Consider the following 23,809-nt stretch of genomic DNA (forward strand, 5'->3'; position numbering starts at 1 on the left):
TGTTGCTGCCCACCTCGGAGGATGAAGGGGGAACCCCCAGGCACCCTGGCTGGCGGGGCTTCCTCAAACCCCGGGAGGCAGAGGGAGCTCCTTATTTGGGCAGTGACTTCCCCTGATGTCACTGCCCAAATAAGGAGCTCCCTCTGCCTGCCAGCTGGGTTCTACCCACTATCTCCAGAAAAAAGGAGGAGTTTGGATTTGTACCCTGCCTTTCCCTCCAGGAAGGAGACTCAAGGTGGCTTCCAAACTCCTTTCCCTTCCTCTTCCCACCACAGACACTTTGTGAGGTGGGAGGGGCTGAGTTCTGAGAGAACTGTGACTAGCCCAAGGTCAACCAGCAGGAATATAGGAGTGGGGAAACAAACCTGGTTCACCAGATAAGACTTCGCCGCTCATGTGGAACAGTGGGGAATCAAACCCGGTTCTCCAGATTAGAAGCCACCTGCTCTTAACCATCACACTATGCTGGCTCTGATGAACTAGCTCTGTTTTAGAACCTAGGCCAGGAATTCTTCTCTCCCTAGAAGATAACTCCCCTCTACAGCTAAAGTATGGTCCTTTGACAACAAATACTCTCTTCCTGACAACATCACAGATTTCACAAATTTCAAGCACTGATATTATAAGGCAGAGAGCTGCTGACTGACTTTTTGTTAAGTCAGTCTAACAAAAGTAAAATTTAGTGAACTTGCTTCTTCCTCAACAACTGACTTGGAAAACATCTGAAAAGGCATCAAATTTGAAGTGGTGTACAGTTACTTTGCTCCAACAAAAAGAACCAAGTTATTCTACAAGTTTGCTATTTTCAATAAAAATCGATTTGAGTCAGTATCAAGTGTGGCAAATCTGCTGACACTACTAAAAAATGACCAATGCCTTTCTCCCTTCCTCCAGTTCTCATGCATCACCCTTGCCATTAGATGCACCGCTGCACTTGATGTCACATTTAAAATGATTTTCAGTGTAGGCAAACCACAACGGATGAAGAATCTGCAGCGGCCCAAAATATTCCTTCTAGCAGAATGCAGAGACCCTGTATGCTACGTACACTACTTATCACATTTCAGGAAGCGTGAAGCTGAGTGACAGATTGGCAACATTATGAAACAATTTCATTTCCACCATGAGAAACATCTATATCACAGATCACCTTCAGAAACCTCTCAAGGAAGGCAGAACTCAATTTTATTCTAATAGGAATTTTCTAGACAAGCAGTGCACAAGGGAGAGAGTCCAACATTAGTCTCTTAAAGTTTAAAGCAGTTCAGTTCATGATTGCTATAAAAAAGATCACTTCTAAACAGTGCCAATATATACAAATGAAAAAGAAGTGGGAGAGAGGGATTGATTAGTCCTAGTGAAGATTTCATAGTGCTGTTTACAAAAGAGCTTTCAATAAGTGCCCATATTTATCACCAACATTATTTCTTTCTTCGTCCTCTTGAAGACTGGCCCTTTGCCTTTTTGCCTTCAAAAACAGGCTTGGCGGTCACCATAGTCACTTCCTCCTCTGCGCTGGAGCTACTATTCCCCACTTCATCTTGTGGCACTTCATGACTCATAATGACATCCTGACTCACAGTGCTGGTTTTGAGCATCTTGGCGTTCTTCCCCGTGGAACACCTATTCAAGGCTTCATTCTCTGATTCTTCACCTGATGAACCACTGGATGGCTCAGACAGCTGCACTTCTCCTATGAAACCTCCCCCTAAAAAGTTCTCCTGATTGGTGGGTGGGTGTTTTTTTCTCTTGCCCCTGTGGTTCAGGGCTCCAGTCATACCTTGCTGCTTCCCCTGCCTTTTCTTAAGGGCTGTTGTAGCCTGCAAGACTTCACTTTCTTCTTCGTCCTTCTCTTTTCTCCTCATGCAAGTCACAGCCCTGCGAAGCCTTTGACTCTTGATGGCCTGTTTCTCTTGTTGCGCAAGTCTGAAGAAGGAGTCGATACGGAGCTGAGTCTACAACAGAAACAGAAACATCTACCATGAGGGGAATTATAGCAGGAAAGAGGAGGAAATCCTCCACGACCTGGGCCTATCATTCCACATCTGTTAATTACAGTCTACTGGAGAGTCTTCCTTCAAGGTACCACTCACTGACAGTTAAGATTGACTTGAGTACAGAGCATGACCTGTTTTGGTGGTGGCAAAACAGGTATAGATCTCCCACAAGAACATGAACCAGGATGTTTTGAGCAGGCAGGTGAACCCTTGTTTTATTCCGACTAACTTCAGAACTAGCTCTTCAATATGGCCTGCTTTGTCGTCAATACAGTTATTTTATCTTTTAAATAATGTATTAGATGGACTGCATTTATTTTTTTTCACCTGAACTGTATTTATACATTTGTTGAAAGTGGTCTTTGAAAGGGCTGATTTGAAAAAGGAGAGATATGAGAAACACTTGATAAAAAGAATAAGCAAACAGCTAAAAAACAGCAACAAGCAAGGATTTTGTGACATGTTGGAACATACTACAGACAGCAGTGCAGAAGAACAGCCAGTGTAGTGAAAAGTGCTCCCAGTGAGTCTTATTTTCTGCATGTGGAACACATACTCAGTGTTTTCTATGGATTTAGCCAACTCTGGAGTAATGAATGCTGGAAACTGCCTTTTTTCTCTGGTGTCACACAGTTTCTGACTGGAGACTAGAAGAGGTAACGTTGAATGTTTTGGCAATGCTTATTAATCTCTCTATATACAGCAATTGATTTTGGAGCACCACATATGCCATTCCATATAGCTCATCTCTCACACCAAGCAGGGGGGGATTCCTGGGGAGGGAGGGGGAAGAAAGGACATAGCTTTATTTTGGGACAGTGCACATGAAAGGGGTTGAGCTCCTCTTGGCAAAAATTTCTACCCAAATGAGAACAAAAGTTTTCATACAATGTCTACATTGTTTTTTCTGATGGTGTTTTATCTAAATTGAGCTGTGCTTTGGAACTTTGGGGGTTGAACATAAACCAAAGGTATGCTCCTTCCTATCTGCTTCCAGGTTTCTGCCTTTTAATGTGCCTTTATTATTCTCTGCCTGAAACATCTTCCAATTCAAACTTCTGACAGCTACAGCTTCTAAAGTCAATTTGGCCTCTATGGGTTTTTTTAAGCATAATTTATTGTTTTTCATAGAGCACAAAAAGCAGGAAAAAGAATAATATACAAACATGTAAAAGATGGATCTACATTAATTATCAATAATACTGAAGGGGTTTAAAAACATGGCTATCGATTCTGACACTGCATTCATAAACTACAAACCTGTTTGAAAGGGGGAATATAACATTGAAAAATAAATACATAAATTCATTTTTCTGTGTTTATTATAAGCACAGTGCTCACAGAAATGTGGATCCAGAGATGGAAGGATTGCCACTGGCAAAGCATGACTTTGCCACCTCTCTTTGACCACAACTTCAAATACTACTCCTACTCCAGTGGGAAGGAAGAGGCAAGGAAGTTGCACTTGGCAGGTGAAAATTCTTCAGCCTACCAAAAAGCTTCAATAGATCCAAGCAACCATGCTGCAAAAAAATAAAGCAAACAAAAAACCCCACCTTTGATTGGATAATTTGCCACAACCACACACAGATACATGATTCTGCATTCTAGCATTACCTGCTGAGCGTTCAACTGTTTCAGGACAGGTAGTAGGACTTCATCCGTTTTCAACTTGGTCCAGCCAAAATGACTCTGGCAATATGTGCTAAGAGTTAAAGAGTCGGCAACAGAAGTATGAATGAAAATTCTCTAAATACACTTTGGCTGGCCAAAAGGCCGTAATAATAAATATCTATCTATCTATCTCTAAATACACATACATAAGCATGTGTCAAACAGAATAAATCAGGAAGGCATTTTAATAAAGGAAACACGAGTATAGTTTTAACAGCTGGGGAAAGCTCAGCAGTTTTTACTGTTTTGTTCATTGTACATATTCTCCTGCCTTCCTTGCATTTCTTCTCCTGACTTCTGGAATCCAGTTTGTTCTATGCACTGCACTGTTTCCCAAATTTCTGTTTCCCACTGTTCTTACTGCACTGTTTCCCAAATTTCTAATCCAGTTCTTACCGCGTTGTTTACTGTATGTACCATACTGGTTTTATTGCATTTTTTAAAAATGCTATAATCTGCCTTTAGTCTCCATTAGAAAATAAAAAGTACAATATCATATATTCCAGTAAAATATTAAAGTAGAAGGCTTAGCGAGCTAAGCAAATTACCACTGTTTCTGATACATACAAAGTATAAAATGTAAACAATAAATTAAAATAGGTAGTAAGGGTAAGATTATATTATTGGAAACGGAGAAATTAGTCGTTCAAAAGACGAATTATCATATAGATAAGAGGGAAAGTCAAGGGAGTGGGGAGGATAACTGGGGAGGGAAAGGTGGGAGGGAAAGAGAACTAGAAACAAAGGAGTAATATTGAGTTATATTAACATAATTTGTAGTTCCTTTTTTATTGTATGTTGCATAACTCTGATGTAAGAGTGAATATGAAAGTGATATGTTATTTTATATATATATGGGAAACTTTCAATAAAGATTAAATAAAAAAGAAAAGAAAAGTACAAAGTAAAGGTAAAGGTAAAGGTAGACCCCTCTGTAAGCACTGGGTCAATACTGACGCATGGGGTGATGTCGCATCACAATGTTTACTAGGCAGACTGCTTAAGGGGTGGTGTGCCTTCCCCTGTCATCTACATTTTACCAGTTTCAGAAGGATGGAAGGTTGAGTCAACCTTGAGCCAGCTACCTGAAACCAACTTCTGTCGGGATCAAACTTAGGTCATGAGCAGAGTTTTGACTGCATTACTGCAGCTTACCTGTCTGCGCCTTGGGACGAACTAGCAACTAACTAAACAAATAAGAGGGAAAAAGCACTTGTAACCTATATTACACAAGTCTATAGTCACAGTAGTTTACTACTAGCAGTATGAGAGGTATTTTTAAAACCATAACAATCATTAAAGGCTTGGTGTGACCATGATCTTTAGTTGAGATCATTTAATTCAGCTATCATTTTGCAATGCGGCAGCATTTCTCAAATGCAAAGAGCTTTGCAATTCTTCTCTCATTTTGACAGCTGCTGCATTAATGGCTGCATACCAGCAATCACTGCATCATTTCAAGGCAAACACCACTGAATAGGCCGCCCATGCTAATTTGACTTGTACACAGAGCAGAAATTACACAAAGCACTAAGCAGATTAACAGCTTTTGGATCTTGCTTGTAGAGACAATTTTCTGTCCCCTTGGTAATTATTTCACTGACCCTGTGAACTGCATTCTCTTATAGGAGGAAAGGAACAAAATTTACGTCTGCTGAAAAGTCTGCTCATGGAAACAGTTTTACTGAAGCAGCTTTCCTTTATAAGCTCTGATTGATCAAGAGAACAAACACACACAGAAAGGGGGAAAAGGATATTCTCGGATTTGTTCCAAGTCCGGCCTTCCCCAAACAAAGGATCCCTTTGACTCATCTACAACGGGGTGTAGATAAGCTTCTGATACTGCAGGATTTGGGAAGCCAGGTGTAAGCTGCAACTGCCGTAATTTTTTCTTCACTTTAGTATCGTGTGGATTGGGACATATCTTCTTACTCTTCTGAGCTTCAGCCCACCACTCCCTGGAAGAAAAATTGAAGAACAGACACACAGTGGCTGTTTGTTCTCTCTTTACACAAGTTCACAATAAGTTATCTGCTTGGTTATATAAATTGTGGTACAGAAAAAGAAGCTACTAATATTGGTCGATTGTCCAACCACACAAATTATGGAATGTACAACAGGGAAAGGGAGCAACCCCACCCCCAACCATAAACAGGGCTGGTTCTCTGGGGCATTGGCAGCATTGCTATCGCCAGCAATGTGGAAGAAGCTGAGTATGAGGGGAGCCCCTGAGGTGATAGAATTTCTGATGGGGCTCAGCCTGCTTCTTGTGTGTTTGACCAATCACAACCCTCATCTTTGCCCACATTTTATAGACAGCTGCTGGGAGGTTCTGGAAGTCAGGGCAAAACAAAGTTCCTACCCTGATGTAAAGACTCAGTCAGAGGCATTCATAAATTTGATATTGGCCTACAGTAACACCTTCTATATGGAACTGCGCTTGAACACAGTGGAAGCTTCAGGGAGTTCAAAATTTGGAACTGTCTTTATTTCAATGTATTGTTGAAGAATTTCATTGGCTGTTGTGGGTTTTCTGGGCTATGTGACCTTAGTCTGGTAGTTTTTGTCCCATATGTTTTGTCTGCATCTATGGCTGGCATCTTCAGAGGCATGTCTTTGCTTTGACTGGTACAAAGAAGTGGCAACATATTACAGGGACTTCATTTGCTAGCAATAAATTTCTGGACCCAGGTAAAGGAACTGTTCTTGGCCTTCAATGTCTTAAGCACTTTGGGTATTTGATGCCTTTGCATTTTGGGTGCAAAGTACCTCAGGCAACATCCACCCTCACCTGAACCCCTCTGTACTTGATGATCTCTCAACAAGGTCCTTCTCTATATACAATATTCTGTAAATGCAAAGCTCATATCCATGATAGCCTCAATGTGAATTAAATATGTTACACCTATTGCTCTGCAATCTCCCTAAGGAATTTAAGGAGAAGAGTTGGATTTATAACCCCCTTTCTCTCCAGCAAGGAGAATCAAAGGGGCTGACAATCTCCTTTCCCTTCCACACACACACACCCAAAACACCCTGTGAGGTAGGTGGGGCTGAGAGAGCTCAGAAGAACTGTGACTAAGCCAAGGTCACCCAGCTGGTGTGTGTTGGAGTGCACAGGCTAATCTGAATTCCCCAGATAAGCCTCCACAGCTCAGGTGGAAGCGGGGAATCAACCCCAGTTCCTCCAGATTAGAGTACACCTGCTCTTAACCGCTACGCCACTGGTGCTCAGGAATGTGACTTTCAAATAGTTTCTCTACTTCCTTGATGTGAGACCAGAACTGTCAATTTCTCCATTAAACATTATTATACAGCAGCTGATATCTTGCTATTAACAGGTGGGGGGGGGGCTTTCTTGTTGTATTTCTATTATAGATTGTACCTTATGCCTAGACACATTCACTTATTCTTCAGATCTAGTAAATGGCTAAATTTATATTGAATTATTTTTATTTCCAAATAAACTGTACCACACAGCTAAACAGAAATGATCCCAAACATGACTCCGACTTTTTGTAATTGCTACCAACTTAATAATATAAATGTAATATGTTTGTGATATATTTCTCTCTGAGTTAATTATTCCCTCCAACTATAACGGGGGTTGGTGATATGCTAAACACCATCTCACAAAGAAGTCATTTCGTCCGAAGCTGGATGTCTACCTTGAGCTTCTTATGGCTAATAAGATCAAGCTACAAAAAATCCACAGTAGACAAACTCTCAACCTCTATGTACATGGTTGATTACAAGACTCAACTGACATTGCAGACAAATGAAACACAGTCCACAAGTCTCTCATGTCATGTCCATGAGTAGCAAGGCCTTTTTAGTAGTTGCCCCCATACTGTGATATACCTTCCTCCAGGAGGTGCAGCTAGCACCCACCCCTCACCTCTTTTTGGAAACCAACTAAGGCGCTTACCTATACATGGGTTTTTTCTCATATGTCTTTTCTTTAGATTACAGCTGCATGGTGCAAGGCTCGCAAAAAGAACCACAACAGCACCCCAAAGCTGGTAAGAATCAGATCCTGCCAGCTCTAATTCTGTGGCTGATGGCAGAACTCTGAACCAGAGAAGACTGAGAACAAAAGACAATCAAATAAGAAAAGCAGCCTACGTAAGCTGGAAAAGAGGCTCCATTCCTCGCCCAGGAAATTCATTCAAAATCTCCATCGCCGTTACAAAGCCAACATTAGGAATGCCTTCTGTGTAGTCACTGCCAAGCAGATACGCCAAATTAATTAACTTGCTTCGATCTAAACCTGGGGGAGGGGGTGAGGGTAGGAAGAATGACAAAAGTAGGTTTGACAGCACAGTCTTAAAAATTCTGTTCCAACAAGACTAACTTTTATTCTACTCCATCTCTGGATGCTAGATACCAATCAAAATTATTGTTGGTATTGTAACATTAGGGACTAGTAAGGCCAAAGGTGCATGTATACACGGTGTGCTAGCTAGAAGTCTGACAGGTATTCTATCTAAAAATCATACCATACTCCAAATATCCACACAGTTCTGAACTGGCACAGTTAACTCCTCGTCTCAGAGGGCAAAAATATCAGTCCTTGTATACGCTCTCAGAAAGACTGAAATGTTAATCTAGGGCCAGCTGCAGCAGCCATATAGATAATCCAGCCAGGATATATCTCTAGGCAGCTAAATTACATTGCCTACGCTACAAAGTTGTCAACAACAAACAACAAACTCACACAGCCAGACTCTGAGGGAAAGGATTAGGATACCCATTACTACTGAAAAATTGAGAATTTGACAAGCAGAGATGCCCTGGAACAGAACTTCCTCTCTTCCGGTAGCCCAAAATGCTTCCCCAAATAAAGGGATCAGGGACCCCAGAACAGCATGAGGAGGAAATCAGAGATCTGCAGTGGGGGAGGGGGCTACGCAGAACTCACTCTCCTCCTTCCACACATGCAAATATTTCAATAGATCCAAGGTGGTATCTTCAAAAAGGCACAGAGGTTCAAAAATTCCACATAACCAAGATTTTTGTCCTCACCTAGTTGATTCTGGAAGTCCACATACTGAAAATATTCCACATATTTTGTATGGCTGAAGAAGTTTTTATAAACATGCCGGGCTCCAAACAACCAAATATCACTGTCATCTGTGATGGTCCCAGAGGTCTGGTCAGTGAGGTCCAGAATAGCACATTGAGCTTCTGCCTCCATTGGGGCCTCAATGTATGGAATGCCAAAAAGGCGCAGAAGTTCCTATACGGAAAAGCAGAACAAGTCAGCAGTTATCTCTGATAGGGCCTTGCCAGGACAGCAGATGCACATCCACTTATTGATTAGGATCCCTTGGATCAGCTGCAGTTCAGCATGAGAATTAATTCCACTGAAAACCACTGCATGTTAGATGTATCACTACGTACACTGCTGTTGCTTGTTCGATGCAAACAAAGGGTTGTGGCTCACTGGCAGAGCAACCTTTTTTGCATGCCGAAGATTCCAGGTTAAATCCCCAGCATCTTCAGTTAAAAATATCAGGCAGCAAGTGATGTCAAATGCCACCACCTGAGGCTCTGGAGAGCCACTGCCAGTCAAGGTAGACTGAATGAAGCTTGACACCCCAAAGGCTGTCAATCTTAACAGACACACATATTCAAATAACAATGCAACTGATGATAACCATCACAGTTAAAAGAAGAGTTTTTATACCCTACTTTTCTCAACCTTTAAGGGTCTCAAAGTGGCTTACAATCGCCTTCTTTCCCCTTCCTCACAACAGACACCTTGTCAGGTAGGTGGGGCTGAGAGAGTTCTGAAGAACTGTGACTGGCCCAATGTCACCCAGCAGGCTTTATGTGTAGGAGTGGGGAAACAAGCCTGGTTCACCAGATACGAGTCTGTTGCTCCTAACTACTACATCACTCATTATTTGACTCTTTTTACCATGAAGCTCAGAAAAATCCAGTTTGGGTTAGGCAAAATGACAGTGGCTTGGATCCAAACTAAAATTTCTGCAGGCACTTCTGCCCATGTGACATGATCCCTCCCCTGTGGCAGCCCCAAATGCCACCCAAATCCTATTCAAGCAGGGGGTGGGGAGAAACCAGTCTCCCACAGGAACAAGATTTCAGGGACATTTCAAGCTTGTACAAAAGAAAACTACCGGATAATCTGCTGCTTTTAAAGCAACTTTCCATTCCAGCTTGGTAATATTTTTTCTGAGGTCTTCCAAATCATACAGGGACAACATATGAATAAAAAACTGAGGTTCCTCAACAATATAAGGACATTCATTTTTTCTCAGCTTGGTGAACAATACATTTATTTGATTGCTTCCCTTTCTTCATTCGCTGGACATGCATCTTCTGAACCAACACAACATTGGGATGAGTGATGTAATTTCCCTCTTTAATATATTTCCTTATTTCAAAAAAAATACTGTACAGACAATATAGGCACTTCTGAAATTATACAGTGGAAGGAATCAAGTACCATCACTGTTTAACTAAGGCAAGGAAAGAGAAAGGACATAATGTGAATCTGTTAGAAAAAAGAAAGGAGCAGGAACTCAAATCCCATGAACGACCTTGCCCAAGTCAGTCTACCCATTTGAAAAAAGGAATATCTATAGAATTCCTGTACAAGCACACAGAAACACACATACACACACACACACACATATATATAATAAACTCATGCCTGGCTTTCTAAGAACATCTGTCCAGTCACAGTGGCCGCAATACGCTCCTGCTGCTGTTTCTGAGCCCGGAGTGTGTTTTGCTCGACCGAAAGGTTTGTCTCTAACACTTCCAATTCTTCCTATAAATATAAAGCAGGATTATTTTATTAAACCCTCACCACCAAAATGATAAAAATACTTCAGTCTACAGTAGTAATTACCAGAGCCATCTGACACAGATAATGTTCTAAGACCACTGACTTCATTTGGCTTAGAAGGACAAGATTTTGCTTAGGTCTGCACTGTCAAAAAATTATGTCTTATGCAACTCCCTGGAAACTGGCTGAGGGATGCATCAATGGTAGTTGGAATTTTTATTCAGTTTTTAGTTTAAAAAATGAACAACTTTCTAGTCTTCATGATCATAAGAATCTTGAAAACCTGGGCAGGTGGGGTGCCCAGTTCATCAGAAGACAGACATTCCTCAATCCATCACAAAGATATTAGATCATATACTCTAAGCCTATAGACCTTGAATCCTTTTTTCTTTGCTTTCATTCCGTTCTTAGTTTTGTAGCCCAACAGTAATTATTTTGCTCATTGAGGGAATGATGGCAACCTGAATCATTGAGATTTGCTGGCATTCTGGATCCCTACCCTTAATGTCTGCTCAACACGGAAGACAGCAAAATAATTACCATACTAATATCCTGCCATTCGTTAACGGCTTCCTCCTCCTCACTTATAATTTCCACATTCTGCTGTACAGTCAGCTTCGCATCTTCATCAGAATCTTCCAGAAGTCTCTCTGAGGTACCCTCGTGGTTTCCCTTTTCAGCCATTGACGTGGCATCTCCTGTTTCTTTTTCTTGGTCAGTTTCATCCTGAGACTCACTACTTGGCTCAGCATCCACTTCAATGAAACTATCTGCCCAATTAAAAAAAATTATAACAGGTTACACTCTGTTGAACCATTTTAGTTTGTCAAAACACTCCAGCTATTGCTCCCCTTTAATTCAATTTAACCATCCCTACTTCTCCTTGGTTTTTTAAAAGTAAATCATTACCAGGGTAGAATTCTCTCTACCTGCTACCAGAGTGAATTTACTCATCACAAAAGGAAGCCACTTCTGTGGGAAGCCAGTCTATAGTTACTGCTTTTAAGACATGAACTGAATGTGAGAAGTGTTTGCAAGGAATTATGGGGTTAGCATCAGAAAATAAAGTTGGGATATGGTTTCCCCACTTTTCCACAATCATGGAAACCACACGTTCAACAAACGAAGCCCTTCACAATTAATAGCCTTTTCAGAAATAGCTTACACAACTTGTCTTTATTTGGAAGAAGTTAACTGCCTGAAAATCTCCAACTATTCTCATGTTCTTCACTAATATTCTGTGATACTCTTGAGATCTACAATGTCCAAGTAGCCGGTAGAAAAAAGGTAAAGCAAAACACACACACACCAGGAACAGAGATTGGTGGAAGCAGAATTTAAAAGCAACCATGATATTATAGCAGAATCAGAAAAGAGAAAAGCAAATTTTCCTGTATTTCAGGAAAATCACACGCAGAGTATAAGACAGGGGTAGGGAACCTGCGGCTCTCCAGATGTTCAGGAACTGCAATTCCCATCAGCCTCTGTCAGCATGGCCAATTGGCCATGCTGGTAGGGAGCCTGATAGGACATTATGGTTCCCAGGCTATCCCTGGAAGAAGCCATGCTGATAAAGAGAGCTACTGAAAATACCAGGACTTTGCTGGCACTTTAGCTCTCTCTCACACTCACAAAACCTAAAGTGAAAGCTTTCTCTTTTAAAAGACACCAAAGCGACATTTTCTTGTTGGAGATTTTGCTATCACACAACATCTATTATTACACAGTGTTTTAATAGGCCATGGATACTGCTATGATGGATCATTTCAATTAAAATCAAAACATTTCACATTCAAAACTGAGATAAATCTGTAACACCAAACTCAAAAATAATCTATAGCATCTGAAATCACACAGAGGAGTATGCCTTGTTAAACATCTTTAATCAGAGTCTCTAAAATCCATAATTCCCAGCTTCTGTGGCTAAACAGTTCCTCCAAATTGCTCCTAAGTTTCTCCATCATCATATACAGAATTTTCTCCACTACCCCGATATTCTGACATGTAAAACCTACATACCATCAGAATTGCTCTTTTCAGCCCGTCTGATTTTCCATTTTTTCCCATCATTATATGTATCATTTTCACTGCCCCTGTATAGTCTGACATCATACATGTAAAGCTTACATACCCTCAGAACCGCTCTCTTCAGACTGTGATTGATTTTCCATTCTTCCCTCAGTAAGACTGGCTGTTTCTGGAGTCAATGGAAGCACTCTCGGTTTGTCAGAAGCACCCTTGTTGGACTGGTGAACTGATGCACCATAATGTTCAACTTCTCCATTTTGAGCCAACTCTGTGAAGTCTGAAAGATTATGGGCAACAGACTCTGTCAAAGACCTAAGTGGCTGCAGCACCACATCACTGTCTTGCAGAGAACTTGAGTCCACTTCAGAAGTCTGTTTTTCCTTCTCTCTTTCTTTTTTACCTAAATCAGAAGAGCGTGCTTTGTCCGCAGAAGGGATGTATATCTCTTCATGGACACTCACATCTGTTTCCGACATGTACTTCTCTTTATCCAGTTCACTCATTGGGTTAAGGATTTCATTTTCTGCTTCCCTAGCAGGAAGAACTGGAAGTTCTTTTCCACTTGGGTCTTCAGGTTTCTGGTCCTCCTCATCTGAACTACTGGGCTTGTTCACTTTGTCCAGTTCACTCTTTGGGTTGAAGATTTCATTTTCTGTTTCTCTAGCAAGTAGAACTGGAAGTTCTTTTCCACTTGGGTCTTCAGGTTTCTGGTCCTCCTCATCTGAACTACTGGGAAGAAGTTTGTTCACAAGAACTCGACCTGCTTCACTTCCAGCGGTATTCCTGAATTGAGCTGCTTTGACCTCCTCTTTCTCCGCTTCCTCATACAAAGCTTCCTCAATAGCCCGCAGTGTCCTTGGTGACACGTTACCTGCGTCCGCATCAGGGCCAGTTCTCATTTTATCCAACTCAAGCTGATGCCTCTCTTCATCTTCCAGCTCCTCTTCTGAACTGCTTCCCAGCATGGCAGCCTGGATTGCTAGCATGGTTCTGGGGGAAGGAGGAGCAGGGGAGATACTGTCAGTCAATTCAGCCTTTGAGAATTCATGCGGAGGTGGTGTTAGGTTGACTGAAGCCTTGTTGTTCTTAGTACTTTGCTGAGAATCTTGAGGCCTTGTGGAAGGATGGGCAGCAGAAACGGTTGCTGGATCTCTGGTGGTACCTCCTTTGGACTGGATACCTGGAAGAGAGAAATGAAAGCCACACTTTGCTCTCACGTCAATACATCAGTAAACAAAAATACTGCAAAATAAGTTTTAAAATCTCCGACGTGCCCTGAGAATTTTGCACTGCAGTTTACTCGGCTTAAATGTCAATAGTATGTGTTTCATTGAATATCACACAGCAACTGGACAAAGCTTTCTTAAATGTTTTCATTTATATACTCCTTCCGTTTCAAAAGCCAGTGTGAATTAGAGTCAGCCTCTGCACCCTTTAACCATGAACGAACCAACCTACATCAAAATTCAGAGCAAGAAATCAGTAAAGCCAGAATGAGAAAGCCCATTTGCATAACTGAAACTATACAACCAACTTCCACCCATAATTTGGGCATGGTGGGTTATGATAAACAAGTTTCTGCAGCACAAACACTGGCCGTTGTAAATCTTATTAAAAAGTGGAGCACGTAGAAAGTTTTCACACTCTAACAAATACACACAGGAGCATCATGCACAGTGGTTTTAGTGCACCGGCATGTATCTATAGTACGGTTCACACTTAAATGACTGACAACTGTTTACCTCTATCATTACCACTTCTGTAAAGTTTCTCTAAGAAGGTCCTTAGGGCCATCAAAATCTTTGCCTGCCATTTCGTCCACATCCTGGTTATTCTAGCATTCCACCTACTCCTTCAACGTATGTGTGTGTAAAGTGCTGTCAAGTCTTATGACTTATTATGACCACCCCACAAGGGTTTTCAAGGCAAGAAGCATTCAGGGGTGGTCTGCCATTGCCTGCCTCGCTGTAGCAATCCTGGACTTCCCTGGTGATTTCCCATCCAAATACTAACCAGGGCTGATCCTACTTGGCTTCCAAGATTTGATGAGATCAGACTAGCCTGGCCTACCCGGGTCACAGCTTCCTTCAATGTATCTTAAAGATAAAAAAAAATAATTGGTTCTGTATTTATTTGGCTCTAGAGCCATAGACTCCAGTTCTTAGGACTGGGGAGACTGTGGTTCAAATTCTCCACAACCACAAAGCAAATTATGTCATAGTCACAAGCCTTTATTGGCATAAAATAAACATACAAAATCAGCATACAAAATTTGCCCATTATTGCTCACAATTATAGACACTGGTACTAAAATACTAAATACTAAAATATAGCCATGGTCCTTCTGTAACTATAGGACATTCAGCTTCAGCTAAGTTAACTCATAGCATTAAGCGTAGGGATGCTGACAGAAGCTAGAAAAATACTGCTGGCTATGTATGTGGTCATAATACATAGACATTGGTTGGTATTCATCTAGACTTACATCTATTATTGTTAGCAGAAATTTTGCTACATTCTCACACACTGTGGGATCCATGTTGTTCAAAAGCATAGGTATCTTAAGAGCATCAGTTAGATTGTTATACAGAAATGGGATAAGTGCAGATTGTGACATTCTGATTTTTGCAAACCTTACACAATGAAGAGAGGGTGCTTAATCCAAGTGTCTCCACCCATGACCCATATTGCATGGACATAGCCTCCTCTGTTTACATCCAATTGTTGATATGCTGCCCATAGAGCAGCATAGAAGGCATTAGAATTGAATCAGGCCTGATGTTAAAAGCTCTTCTTAATTTAGGGGTTGGTGATCCACTGTAAATAATTGGCCATGTGTCCTTGTTCAATTCTGGAATAATAAAAGCAGGGGTCAGGGAGGCTGCGTTTTCCTCGCAGCTGTTATCATATCCGATACTCTTGTTCTAATAAGCTTAGTTTTCAAGCAATATATGCTTCTGATGATAGGGAAAAGAGGGACTAACTTGACTCTAATGAAAAGCCAAGAGTGTTGATTTTTCCCTCAACTGAGACAAATACGTACCTAGAATTTGCATAGTAGGAAAGCATGAGGTGTAACAAGCTGGAGTGATCCTGCAAATAGTGGATGCATTAGCCGGTATCTGACAGTTCTCAACCAGATAATAGAGTGGCATATGATGATGGCCTGCCCGGAGTTCTATTCAACACTAGGAATTACATACCAGGCACAATTTGTTAATTGCAGCCATTTTGCTGACTTGAGTTTAGGCTTAGCTATTTATAATTTTGTTTACCGCTCGGAGGAGTCCAAATGATTGCTCCACTAGAGCAGCTTTATTTAGCATTGCAAACTTTTAATCGCAGGATGCGTATATACTAGGTATTTACGGTGAAAAAAAGCATTTGAATTGCTGAGAAATTTTCTTTAGCTGCATTAAAGTGCTAAATTCCTATGTACTACCCAATTAAGGTTTACTTAAGTAGAGTTATGCCCAAATATCTGAACTGGTTTACTTGTTTCCACCACTGATTCACAACTGTTAACAATTAGTTCCATAGCATGACTAGAGATTCTTCGCTGAGAAGGCCAATATTTCACAGATTTAATATTTGAGTACCAGTTAGTTCCTCTTACAATGCTTCCAATACAGCAAATTTAAAAGAAGCTAATTTAGGACCAACTTTAGAGTGGCAGAAAGAACAGTGAAAGATGCCATTCAGCATACAGTACATGGCAGACGTGTTTGGTGTATGGATTTGGGAACATGCTTGAAACGCCTTCTGGAAGTTTGGCTTTCGATCCTCAGGAATATATTAGAACCGAAGATTGGGAATGACCCCAATAACAGCCTTGACTTGTGGCCCCTCTGGTTGTGCCCAGTAATCTTTTAAAGCAGTCCTATTTATTCTTTGGCTCTTATTCTGCAGCTAAGTGCAAGTGTAGCAGCTATTTTATAAGAAGCAAGTAAAATTCTAGGGTCCATAACTATTACGCGCGTCAAATTTTCTCTACAGTAGGAAAATACTTCGATGCAAATTCAAATGCCTTCGAAATCCAGGAAGGCTGCAGCGGGTTTTACGTTTGCTTTACAAGTTATAACCCTTTTGCTAGCTAATTGTACTAAAACTATTTACACAGTCCAGAGTGGCTGATTTATTTTTGTTGAATCCAAATTTACTCGGGGTCCTATTACTTCTGCTTGCATTGACCCAATCTTCCACTCCTAAGGAGTGGGTTTTATATAGTTTGCAAATTACAGATAATAGCCATATACCAGTGATAGTTTGAAGGATTAGTAAATGCAATCACCCCGCTTGGAATTGGGACAACTAGACGCATCAGCCATGTTTTGGGGATAGGCCGATGTTGTTATTACATGGGTAACCATAAGGAAGCCAGAGTTGTAGCCCACCACTTTCAGGAAGGATTTAAGTATTTCTGGTATTGTTGCATCAGGACCTGGGGGCTTACGGCTTTTCAAACCACTGATTAGTTTACTCACTTCTTGAGGGGATTAACCTCAGGAATGAAATCTGGTAGCTCCTCTGGTGGTGAAGTTGGAATCAGGGTTATTCAGTTAGGCTAGCATTGAACAGATTAGAAAAATAACTGAACCATCGGTCCTAGTAGGAAATATGGAGACGCTGGATGCATGCGTTTGGGCCTTCTATTTATGATCTGCCCAGAATTGCTTAATGTTATTTGCGGTAGAGTGGCTTGATATAGTTGTTCCCGCTGCTGTTGAATTGATTTTTTTAGTTTGCATTGTACCCATAATTTGAAAATCCTTTTTCAGATTTGGGTTATATTGCTGAGTAGCTTTTTCCTCACCTGCAATATGCTGTACTTCTATGTAGTGATGACATTATTAAGTTGTTGGAAATTCCAATACAGTAGCGATCAAACCATTCTCTATGACAGTTTACAGCCTTAGATTTGGTGAGGAGGCGGCTTGAAGTTCCCCTGCTAAATTTGGAAACTAGTTGTTCAAAGTGATGTATTCCACGCGTTCTGTGGTGTGTCAGCCTGTAATATATTCTCTTTTTTTAATTTTATTAAGGAAATGTAAAAAAGAGAGCTAAGTAGAATTATTTCTGTAGCAGCTGCCACCTGAGGGTGACCCATATTATTTTCTGATGCCTAAAGTTGGTGGGGATCCTCTGTATTAGTCTTTACCTCAAATGAAAAGAAAGTTACATTGTGAGTGGAAGATGATCGCTTAGCAATAAGGGTCCCCAGCATTCAAGATGCTGACACACTGGTGTAGATAGGGGGGATATTAAAGATGCTTGTCGATCTGCGCTAGCACCGGCGAGAGTTTACCGAATGAAGCTATCTGCATTCCTATAGCACTTGAGGCCGTTTAACCATAATTTGTTAAATTTGATAGCAAATTTGATTAACTTCAATTCCTACGCATTCACGAGAGAGTCCTTTGAGGGCCGAAGAGCAGGGGTTAAGAAGCTATCACAAGAGATCGATCCTCCTGATTCAAATGGAGCCAAAGTGGTGAAAGGTCCAGTACCCACTCTGAAGCGTTAAAATAAGCTTCACCAGGATCCCACCCTCCGTGAGATGGTTTGTTTTATTTTTCTAAAATTTTTCTACAAATGATGATATCCTACTCCATAATGATGATTAAAGAGTCTAGGTAATCAATCCAGCAGGTATATACCGTTCACTATAATCATGTGAAGAGCTTCCCTCTACCAAAACAGCCTGTGCAAGAGAGGGGGACATGAGTCGAGAGGTTGCTTTGATGCTTTATTGGCTACACAAATAGTGAAAGTCCTCCAGAATAGACCAGCTTGGATACTCTTGCTTATGAAGGAAGTATTGTTGGTATACATTTAAAGACAAGCTCTAGATTGGACCAAGTTTTCTTGTAAGGCTATAAGCGTAAATTTTTTGTAGATAGAGTGAGAAATCTGCGATTATCGCATTTCTTGATCCATCCGGCTATATTCCACGAGATAGAAATCACATCTCTTCTCTGACTTCGGATTTGGAGATACTTCCCCATGCTGTGTTGGTCCCAGATTGGCTAAAGAGATTTTTTGACAGGGTTGGCGTCCACACAAGATTGGTCTATGGTTTGTAATGGTTAGAGTGGTCATTTTGGACCACACAACCATTACCTTGTAACCCTAATGTCGGGTCTGGCATGTGGAGGCCATGTGTATCTGAAGCCCGTGGAAGAATAGTCAATTATATAATCTCTTTGGTGGGGGGCTTGGCTGGGATTGTATTATCCAGAAGCTCTTAAATGCATGTATTTCAATGCGGTACTTGAATGGAAATCCCAGATGATCTGTTATTATCTATAACCTGATCTATGTCTTCTGAGAGCGTAGTAACCTCCTTTGACAGAGGGATGCTGATGTTTTGGGTGGAGCTTCTGTTGATTGAAGTGGGGTCATCCTCAGCTCTTTCAGTTCCTCGAACCAAGATTTCTTTGGAGTTTTTTAGGAGAGTATCTTTATCCAGTACATTTATTGTGGACCTGAGGTCTACCTCCCAATGTAAGGGGAGGTTTGATGATATACATTCTCAAGTGCTAGAGAATTGCTTGCCTGGATAGGTGTTGGAAGTAAAGATCAGTATTTGTTGGGGAACAGTGTGTTTCACCGTGAGCTGCTGTGAATTAGCTTTTGACACAGGCTCTGGCATTATGCAATAGGGTGGTTTGTGATCTTGGCGAGGTGCAGCCTCAAGGCCTTTGTAGTAGGAGCTGGTTGAATAAAGGGTTGCCTTTAGCCTGGCAACTGGCAGTCCCCTTTACTTATTGGCACACAATTTGCTTCATTAGGAGAGTTATCTGGAGAACAGTACCTTTGAATTGCAGGATTATAGGCAAGTAAGGTTGGGCAAGAGGAAATTTCAGAGCATATGCATACATCCCCAAGGCCTCTGGAACAGAATTGGGAGCGCAGAGATTGAGGTATAAAACATCCTCCACACTTCCTCAAGGATATGTTGGTGGGAAAGAGTGAAAGTTTCATTCAAGGGACATCTCAAGTTGCTTCAGCTCAGCAGCTAGTTCTTTGATTCCTTTGGTAAAAGCTTCTGAAAGAGTGTCCAGTTTTGTTAGGGTTTCCCACAGCAGTCGCTTTGTTGCACTCCTTTGACTTTGCTTTTCTCTTGTAAGGTGTAGCATGGGTGTCACTCAATGAGTCTGTGGATAGTAGTATTCCTAAAGAGAGCGCCTTTATAATTTTAATATCATACCTTCTGGAAAAAAAGTGGCGATGTTTCAACAATAGTGAAGGCATTTTTAAGATGTGCTAGCACAAAAAGTTGGGGCAATTCTTTTATAGTAATCCACAGGGGCAAGTATTCATATAAAGTCCAACTGAATCTTGTATAAGGAGCACACTCTAACAACTGGCTCAAAGAGAGAACCTAATTGCACTATAATTTGACCACCTATTTTGGTTTACGCTTGGAATGTCAATATACAACACCACTTCGCTCTTTTGCAAAATTAGCGAATTCATATTAACTTAGCTTTAGCGCTGCGGGTGGAGTGTAGGCCTTGAAGGCCAGTGGGCAGTGTCTGAATAAAGGGAGCTACGCGTCAGATCCATTTCCTGAAGCTTGTGTCTTTAAAATTTGATGGGAGATCAAGTCTAACTTAGCCCCAGGGTGGTAAATTTGTTAAAAAAAGTAGGTCAAGAGTTTTTGAAATTAAAATCCAACTTTCATTGAGAAAAGTTCCTGTCGAATGTATAGAATTGTCATGTATTTGTTAGTTCTTTATTCTTATTTGGAGGCTTTTGTAAACTTGGAGATTAAAGCATCCTGTTTTCCTAAACCAGTTGGAGATGGAGCTTGTTGCAGAAACTTCTTCTGCAGGGCTAGGAAAACATATCCTCCAGCTCAGGTTAGCTTCAATGGAGCAAATCTATTTGATAGTGTTAATCCCTCAATTAGTGCCTCCCACTGGAGGAATTGTCAGTGAAAAAACTGGTCCAATTTTTTGAGTCTGTTTACTAGACTTCTGGCATGGAAGTGTAGGGGATGAAGATTACCGTTTCCTCCGTTCCTCATTTTGAATAGCAGCATTAAAACAATCAGACAATGAGGTAAAATATTAGCCCTTTAGGAGCAATTAATTACACTAAGCCTAAAACAGGCGGCTTAAGGCGTAAAGGCTACGGTAAAAAATAACTAAAGTAGCTAAAAGGCTTAAGAGCAAACTTCAAAAGTTCATTAAACTTCAGAAGTTCATTAAAATATATAATATAAAAACAGAACCTTATGCAGCTGAGGGCATTAAAAAAACACTAAAAAAAACTTTATTAGAAGTCTCCAAGGCTTTTGGCTGAGGTGGGGAGAGTGGCGTCTCCACACCAGCTGGTCAGGGGAATGAGGAATGAGCCAGCCAAAAAAGCCCTCAAACACTCTGGTTGGAGGCCAAGAGAAATAAAAAATAAAGAAGATAAAAATAAAACCAGCAGTTCAATACACCTGATGATGAGGGAAGCTCAGGCTTCAAGGAAGTACACAACTTGTTTTAAAAAACAAAGGAAACAGACTCATTAGTCAACATTGCACTGTATTTATGAAGTATGGTGGATTTTAGCCTGGTTTTAAAATATCAACTCAGAAGGTTCTTTAATATAGTCTCTCTCAACAAAATTGCAATAGAAAGCTCTAAATTAAAAGAAAGTGCTAAATACTAAGAGATAAAACTACAAAGGGTAGGAGAAATTTAAAACTTATCTTTAAAAGGTGGAGGAGCTCAACGAAGAGCGACCGCTCGGCACCAACCCCCCAATGCCATTGCTGTCAAAGCAAATTATGTGCTCTTGTGTCAGGCAGTTACTCTCTCTCTCTCAGTCAAATTTACCTCTCCCAGTTGTGTTGATAAAATGTGGGAGGCAGAAAGGAGAGATACAGCTATTACTAACAGAAATTTTACAAATAAAGAGATATGTACACCAAAATATGACAGCATGAAGTCAGCCCAGAAGAAACTTAGTACAAAACTACCTTTTATCAGGATGTAGTGAGAAGTGTCCTCAGACACAACCCTCCTGCTTTCGACTTCATTCAAGAAACCCCCCTCGTTCTCGTATTGGCTCTGGATTTGGCCGCTGTATTGCTGGTTCATCTCCTTTTCCACATGTTCTATTTGTCGATTCAGGCTGCTTTTTTTAAGCAGTCCTTTGAGCTGATACTGAGAGAAGTCATTGGACTCCTTGAATTTAAAACAACAAACAAATATCTGAATGAGTTGTACCTCCAAGGCAAATACGTTTGCTAAGAGAATAAGGGGAAATGGTTTTAAAAACAAAAGAGAAGCATTAATTTTAAAATAAAACGTGTGGGGGGTTGTTCTTGTTTTTTGGGGGGATATTACAAGTTGATACTTATTACTTGAACAGATTCATATAACATGTAAAAAACATCTGGAAATTAGCAGCTGAGTTCTGAAGGGCATAACAGTTTGGAATATTTTCCCATCATCTATCACAGAACTGAGCCATGTCCCATGCAGTACTAGGGAGACAATATTAACATTGGTAATATATACTTTAGCATCTATTTCCAATAGCAGGCAGATGCCAAAGGAAAACTCACAAGCAGAGTTCCCAGAAAACAGCCCTTACTTTTCCCTTCGTGTTCAACAAGTATTCTGCCTCTCAGCCTGGGGGCCTTATTCAGCTATCATGGATATATCTGTCCGAAGCCTTTTAAAATCCATCTAAGCCACCACCTCATCTTGTGGCAGAGAATTCCACAAGTTAACTACCTACTGAGTGAAGTAATACCTGTCTTGAAACTACAAACAATTCGTTCCATAGGGAGACTGTCTTTTGGTTTTACAGAAGAAGGAGAAAAGCTCCTCTCAAGCTACTTAATAACATGCATAATTTTGTAGACCTCCATCCCATCACTATACTCTGTTTCACATAAAGATGACAGTTTGGTCAGTTGAGGTGCAGTAGTTGAGAAAATGGTATGCTTCTACATTAGAATATAGCCCCAAACTATGAAAATTATCATTCATTTTTATGTGCTACATTTGTCAAAACCATTATTTTGTGCATTATTGAACATGGTACTTTGATACAAGATCATTTATGCCAAAATGTATTTTTACTTTCAAACAGATGGGGGGGAGCAGGGGTAAGTAGGCATTGAGACCCATGCAGAGTCAGATATCTGTATAGTATATGTATATATATAGTAAGTTGTTAATCACATTTATGCATGAGTACATGTATGCACTATTTTAATACTATAATATATAGGTTGGCATACTTCCATAGCAGAGTGAAGATCTGAACGTGGATCTCCCAAATCCTTGTCAGCTACACTAACCACCACACCACGCTGCTCTTTAAGAGATTAAAGGGGTGTTCAATATCTGGTCCATTTTTGATCAGACAACTCTTGAGCGCATGCATACTGAGAATTATATTGTCATATATTTTTCAGAATAAGAGATTTCCCACGAGCTGTAATAGTGGCCAAGTTCTGCTGACTAGAAAAGGCAATGAAAGGACAGTGAGTTACCTCAGGCATTGCCTCATAAAGTGTTCGTCTTCTTTTTGTGAAACTTTTCATGTCAGTAAGGATCTCATGCTTTACTTCAGGGGGCAGGGTCTGGAAATCTTCTGATTCAACATCAACAGAAGAAGGGTTTTCAAAGAATTCTTCCTACATGAGATGGAACACCGGCAGGACGCAAAACATATAAGCTTAGTGAAGTCCGTCATTTAACTATGAGAATCGTGAACAAAGCAACAGTATAAGCACACACACACACACACACACAATAGAACTACATAGAACAATTATGGAGACTTTCAAAATGAAACCAAACCATTCTCTCTTCATAACATATAATACAGAAAGCAACAGCTTTCAGGCATTATGTGCAACTGGCAAATCGCACATTGTTACAAAGAACAGATTGTGCATGTGTGTGGACATGAAAACATGCATGAAGATTGCAAGGGATCCCTAAAGAGTAAATAGCATATTTTTCTGCATACAGTAACATCTTGCAACCACCTGCAGGATCAACCATCACAACAGCATTCCGCATTCCCACTACATTATCTATCCCCTAGAACAGGGGTAGGGAACCTGCGGCTCTCCAGATGTTCAGGAACTACAATTCCCATCAGCCTCTGTCAGCATGGCCAATTGGCCATGCTGGTAGACTGAATGGAGCAATTCTAATTTATCCTGAAACTGACAATGCTGAAAGTTCCCTACCCCTGCCCTAGAATGTCATAATCAAACCACTCAGGGATATTGTCGAAGGCTTTCACAGCTGGAATCACTGGGGTCTTG

General features: G+C 40.8%; 1 protein-coding gene across 5 annotated transcripts in view; it reads right to left on the reverse strand.

Annotated features, from left to right (window-relative positions):
- Window positions 1-1,165: 1,165 nt before the first annotated feature.
- Window positions 1,166-23,809, reverse strand: part of ERCC5 (ERCC excision repair 5, endonuclease) — a 30,817-nt gene continuing 8,173 nt past the window's right edge. For 4 of the 5 annotated variants that reach the window (XM_048495669.1, XM_048495668.1, XM_048495666.1 and 1 more), the window contains 10 exons: window positions 23,024-23,167; window positions 21,494-21,701; window positions 12,620-13,696; window positions 11,029-11,258; window positions 10,351-10,470; window positions 8,697-8,910; window positions 7,797-7,941; window positions 5,429-5,629; window positions 3,615-3,699; window positions 1,166-1,955 (listed from right to left, as the gene is read on the reverse strand). In XM_048495669.1, the coding sequence (XP_048351626.1) occupies window positions 1,422-1,955; window positions 3,615-3,699; window positions 5,429-5,629; window positions 7,797-7,941; window positions 8,697-8,910; window positions 10,351-10,470; window positions 11,029-11,258; window positions 12,620-13,696; window positions 21,494-21,701; window positions 23,024-23,167 (2,958 nt within the window). In that variant the 3' untranslated portion in view covers window positions 1,166-1,421. Of the gene's footprint in view, window positions 1,956-3,614; window positions 3,700-5,428; window positions 5,630-7,796; window positions 7,942-8,696; window positions 8,911-10,350; window positions 10,471-11,028; window positions 11,259-12,619; window positions 13,697-21,493; window positions 21,702-23,023; window positions 23,168-23,809 lie in introns of those variants that run through there. The other variant, XR_007244416.1, reaches the window with a different exon arrangement.

Source organism: Sphaerodactylus townsendi, linkage group LG04 (assembly GCF_021028975.2).
Source record: "Sphaerodactylus townsendi isolate TG3544 linkage group LG04, MPM_Stown_v2.3, whole genome shotgun sequence".
In the NCBI taxonomy this organism is placed as follows: domain Eukaryota; kingdom Metazoa; phylum Chordata; class Lepidosauria; order Squamata; family Sphaerodactylidae; genus Sphaerodactylus; species Sphaerodactylus townsendi.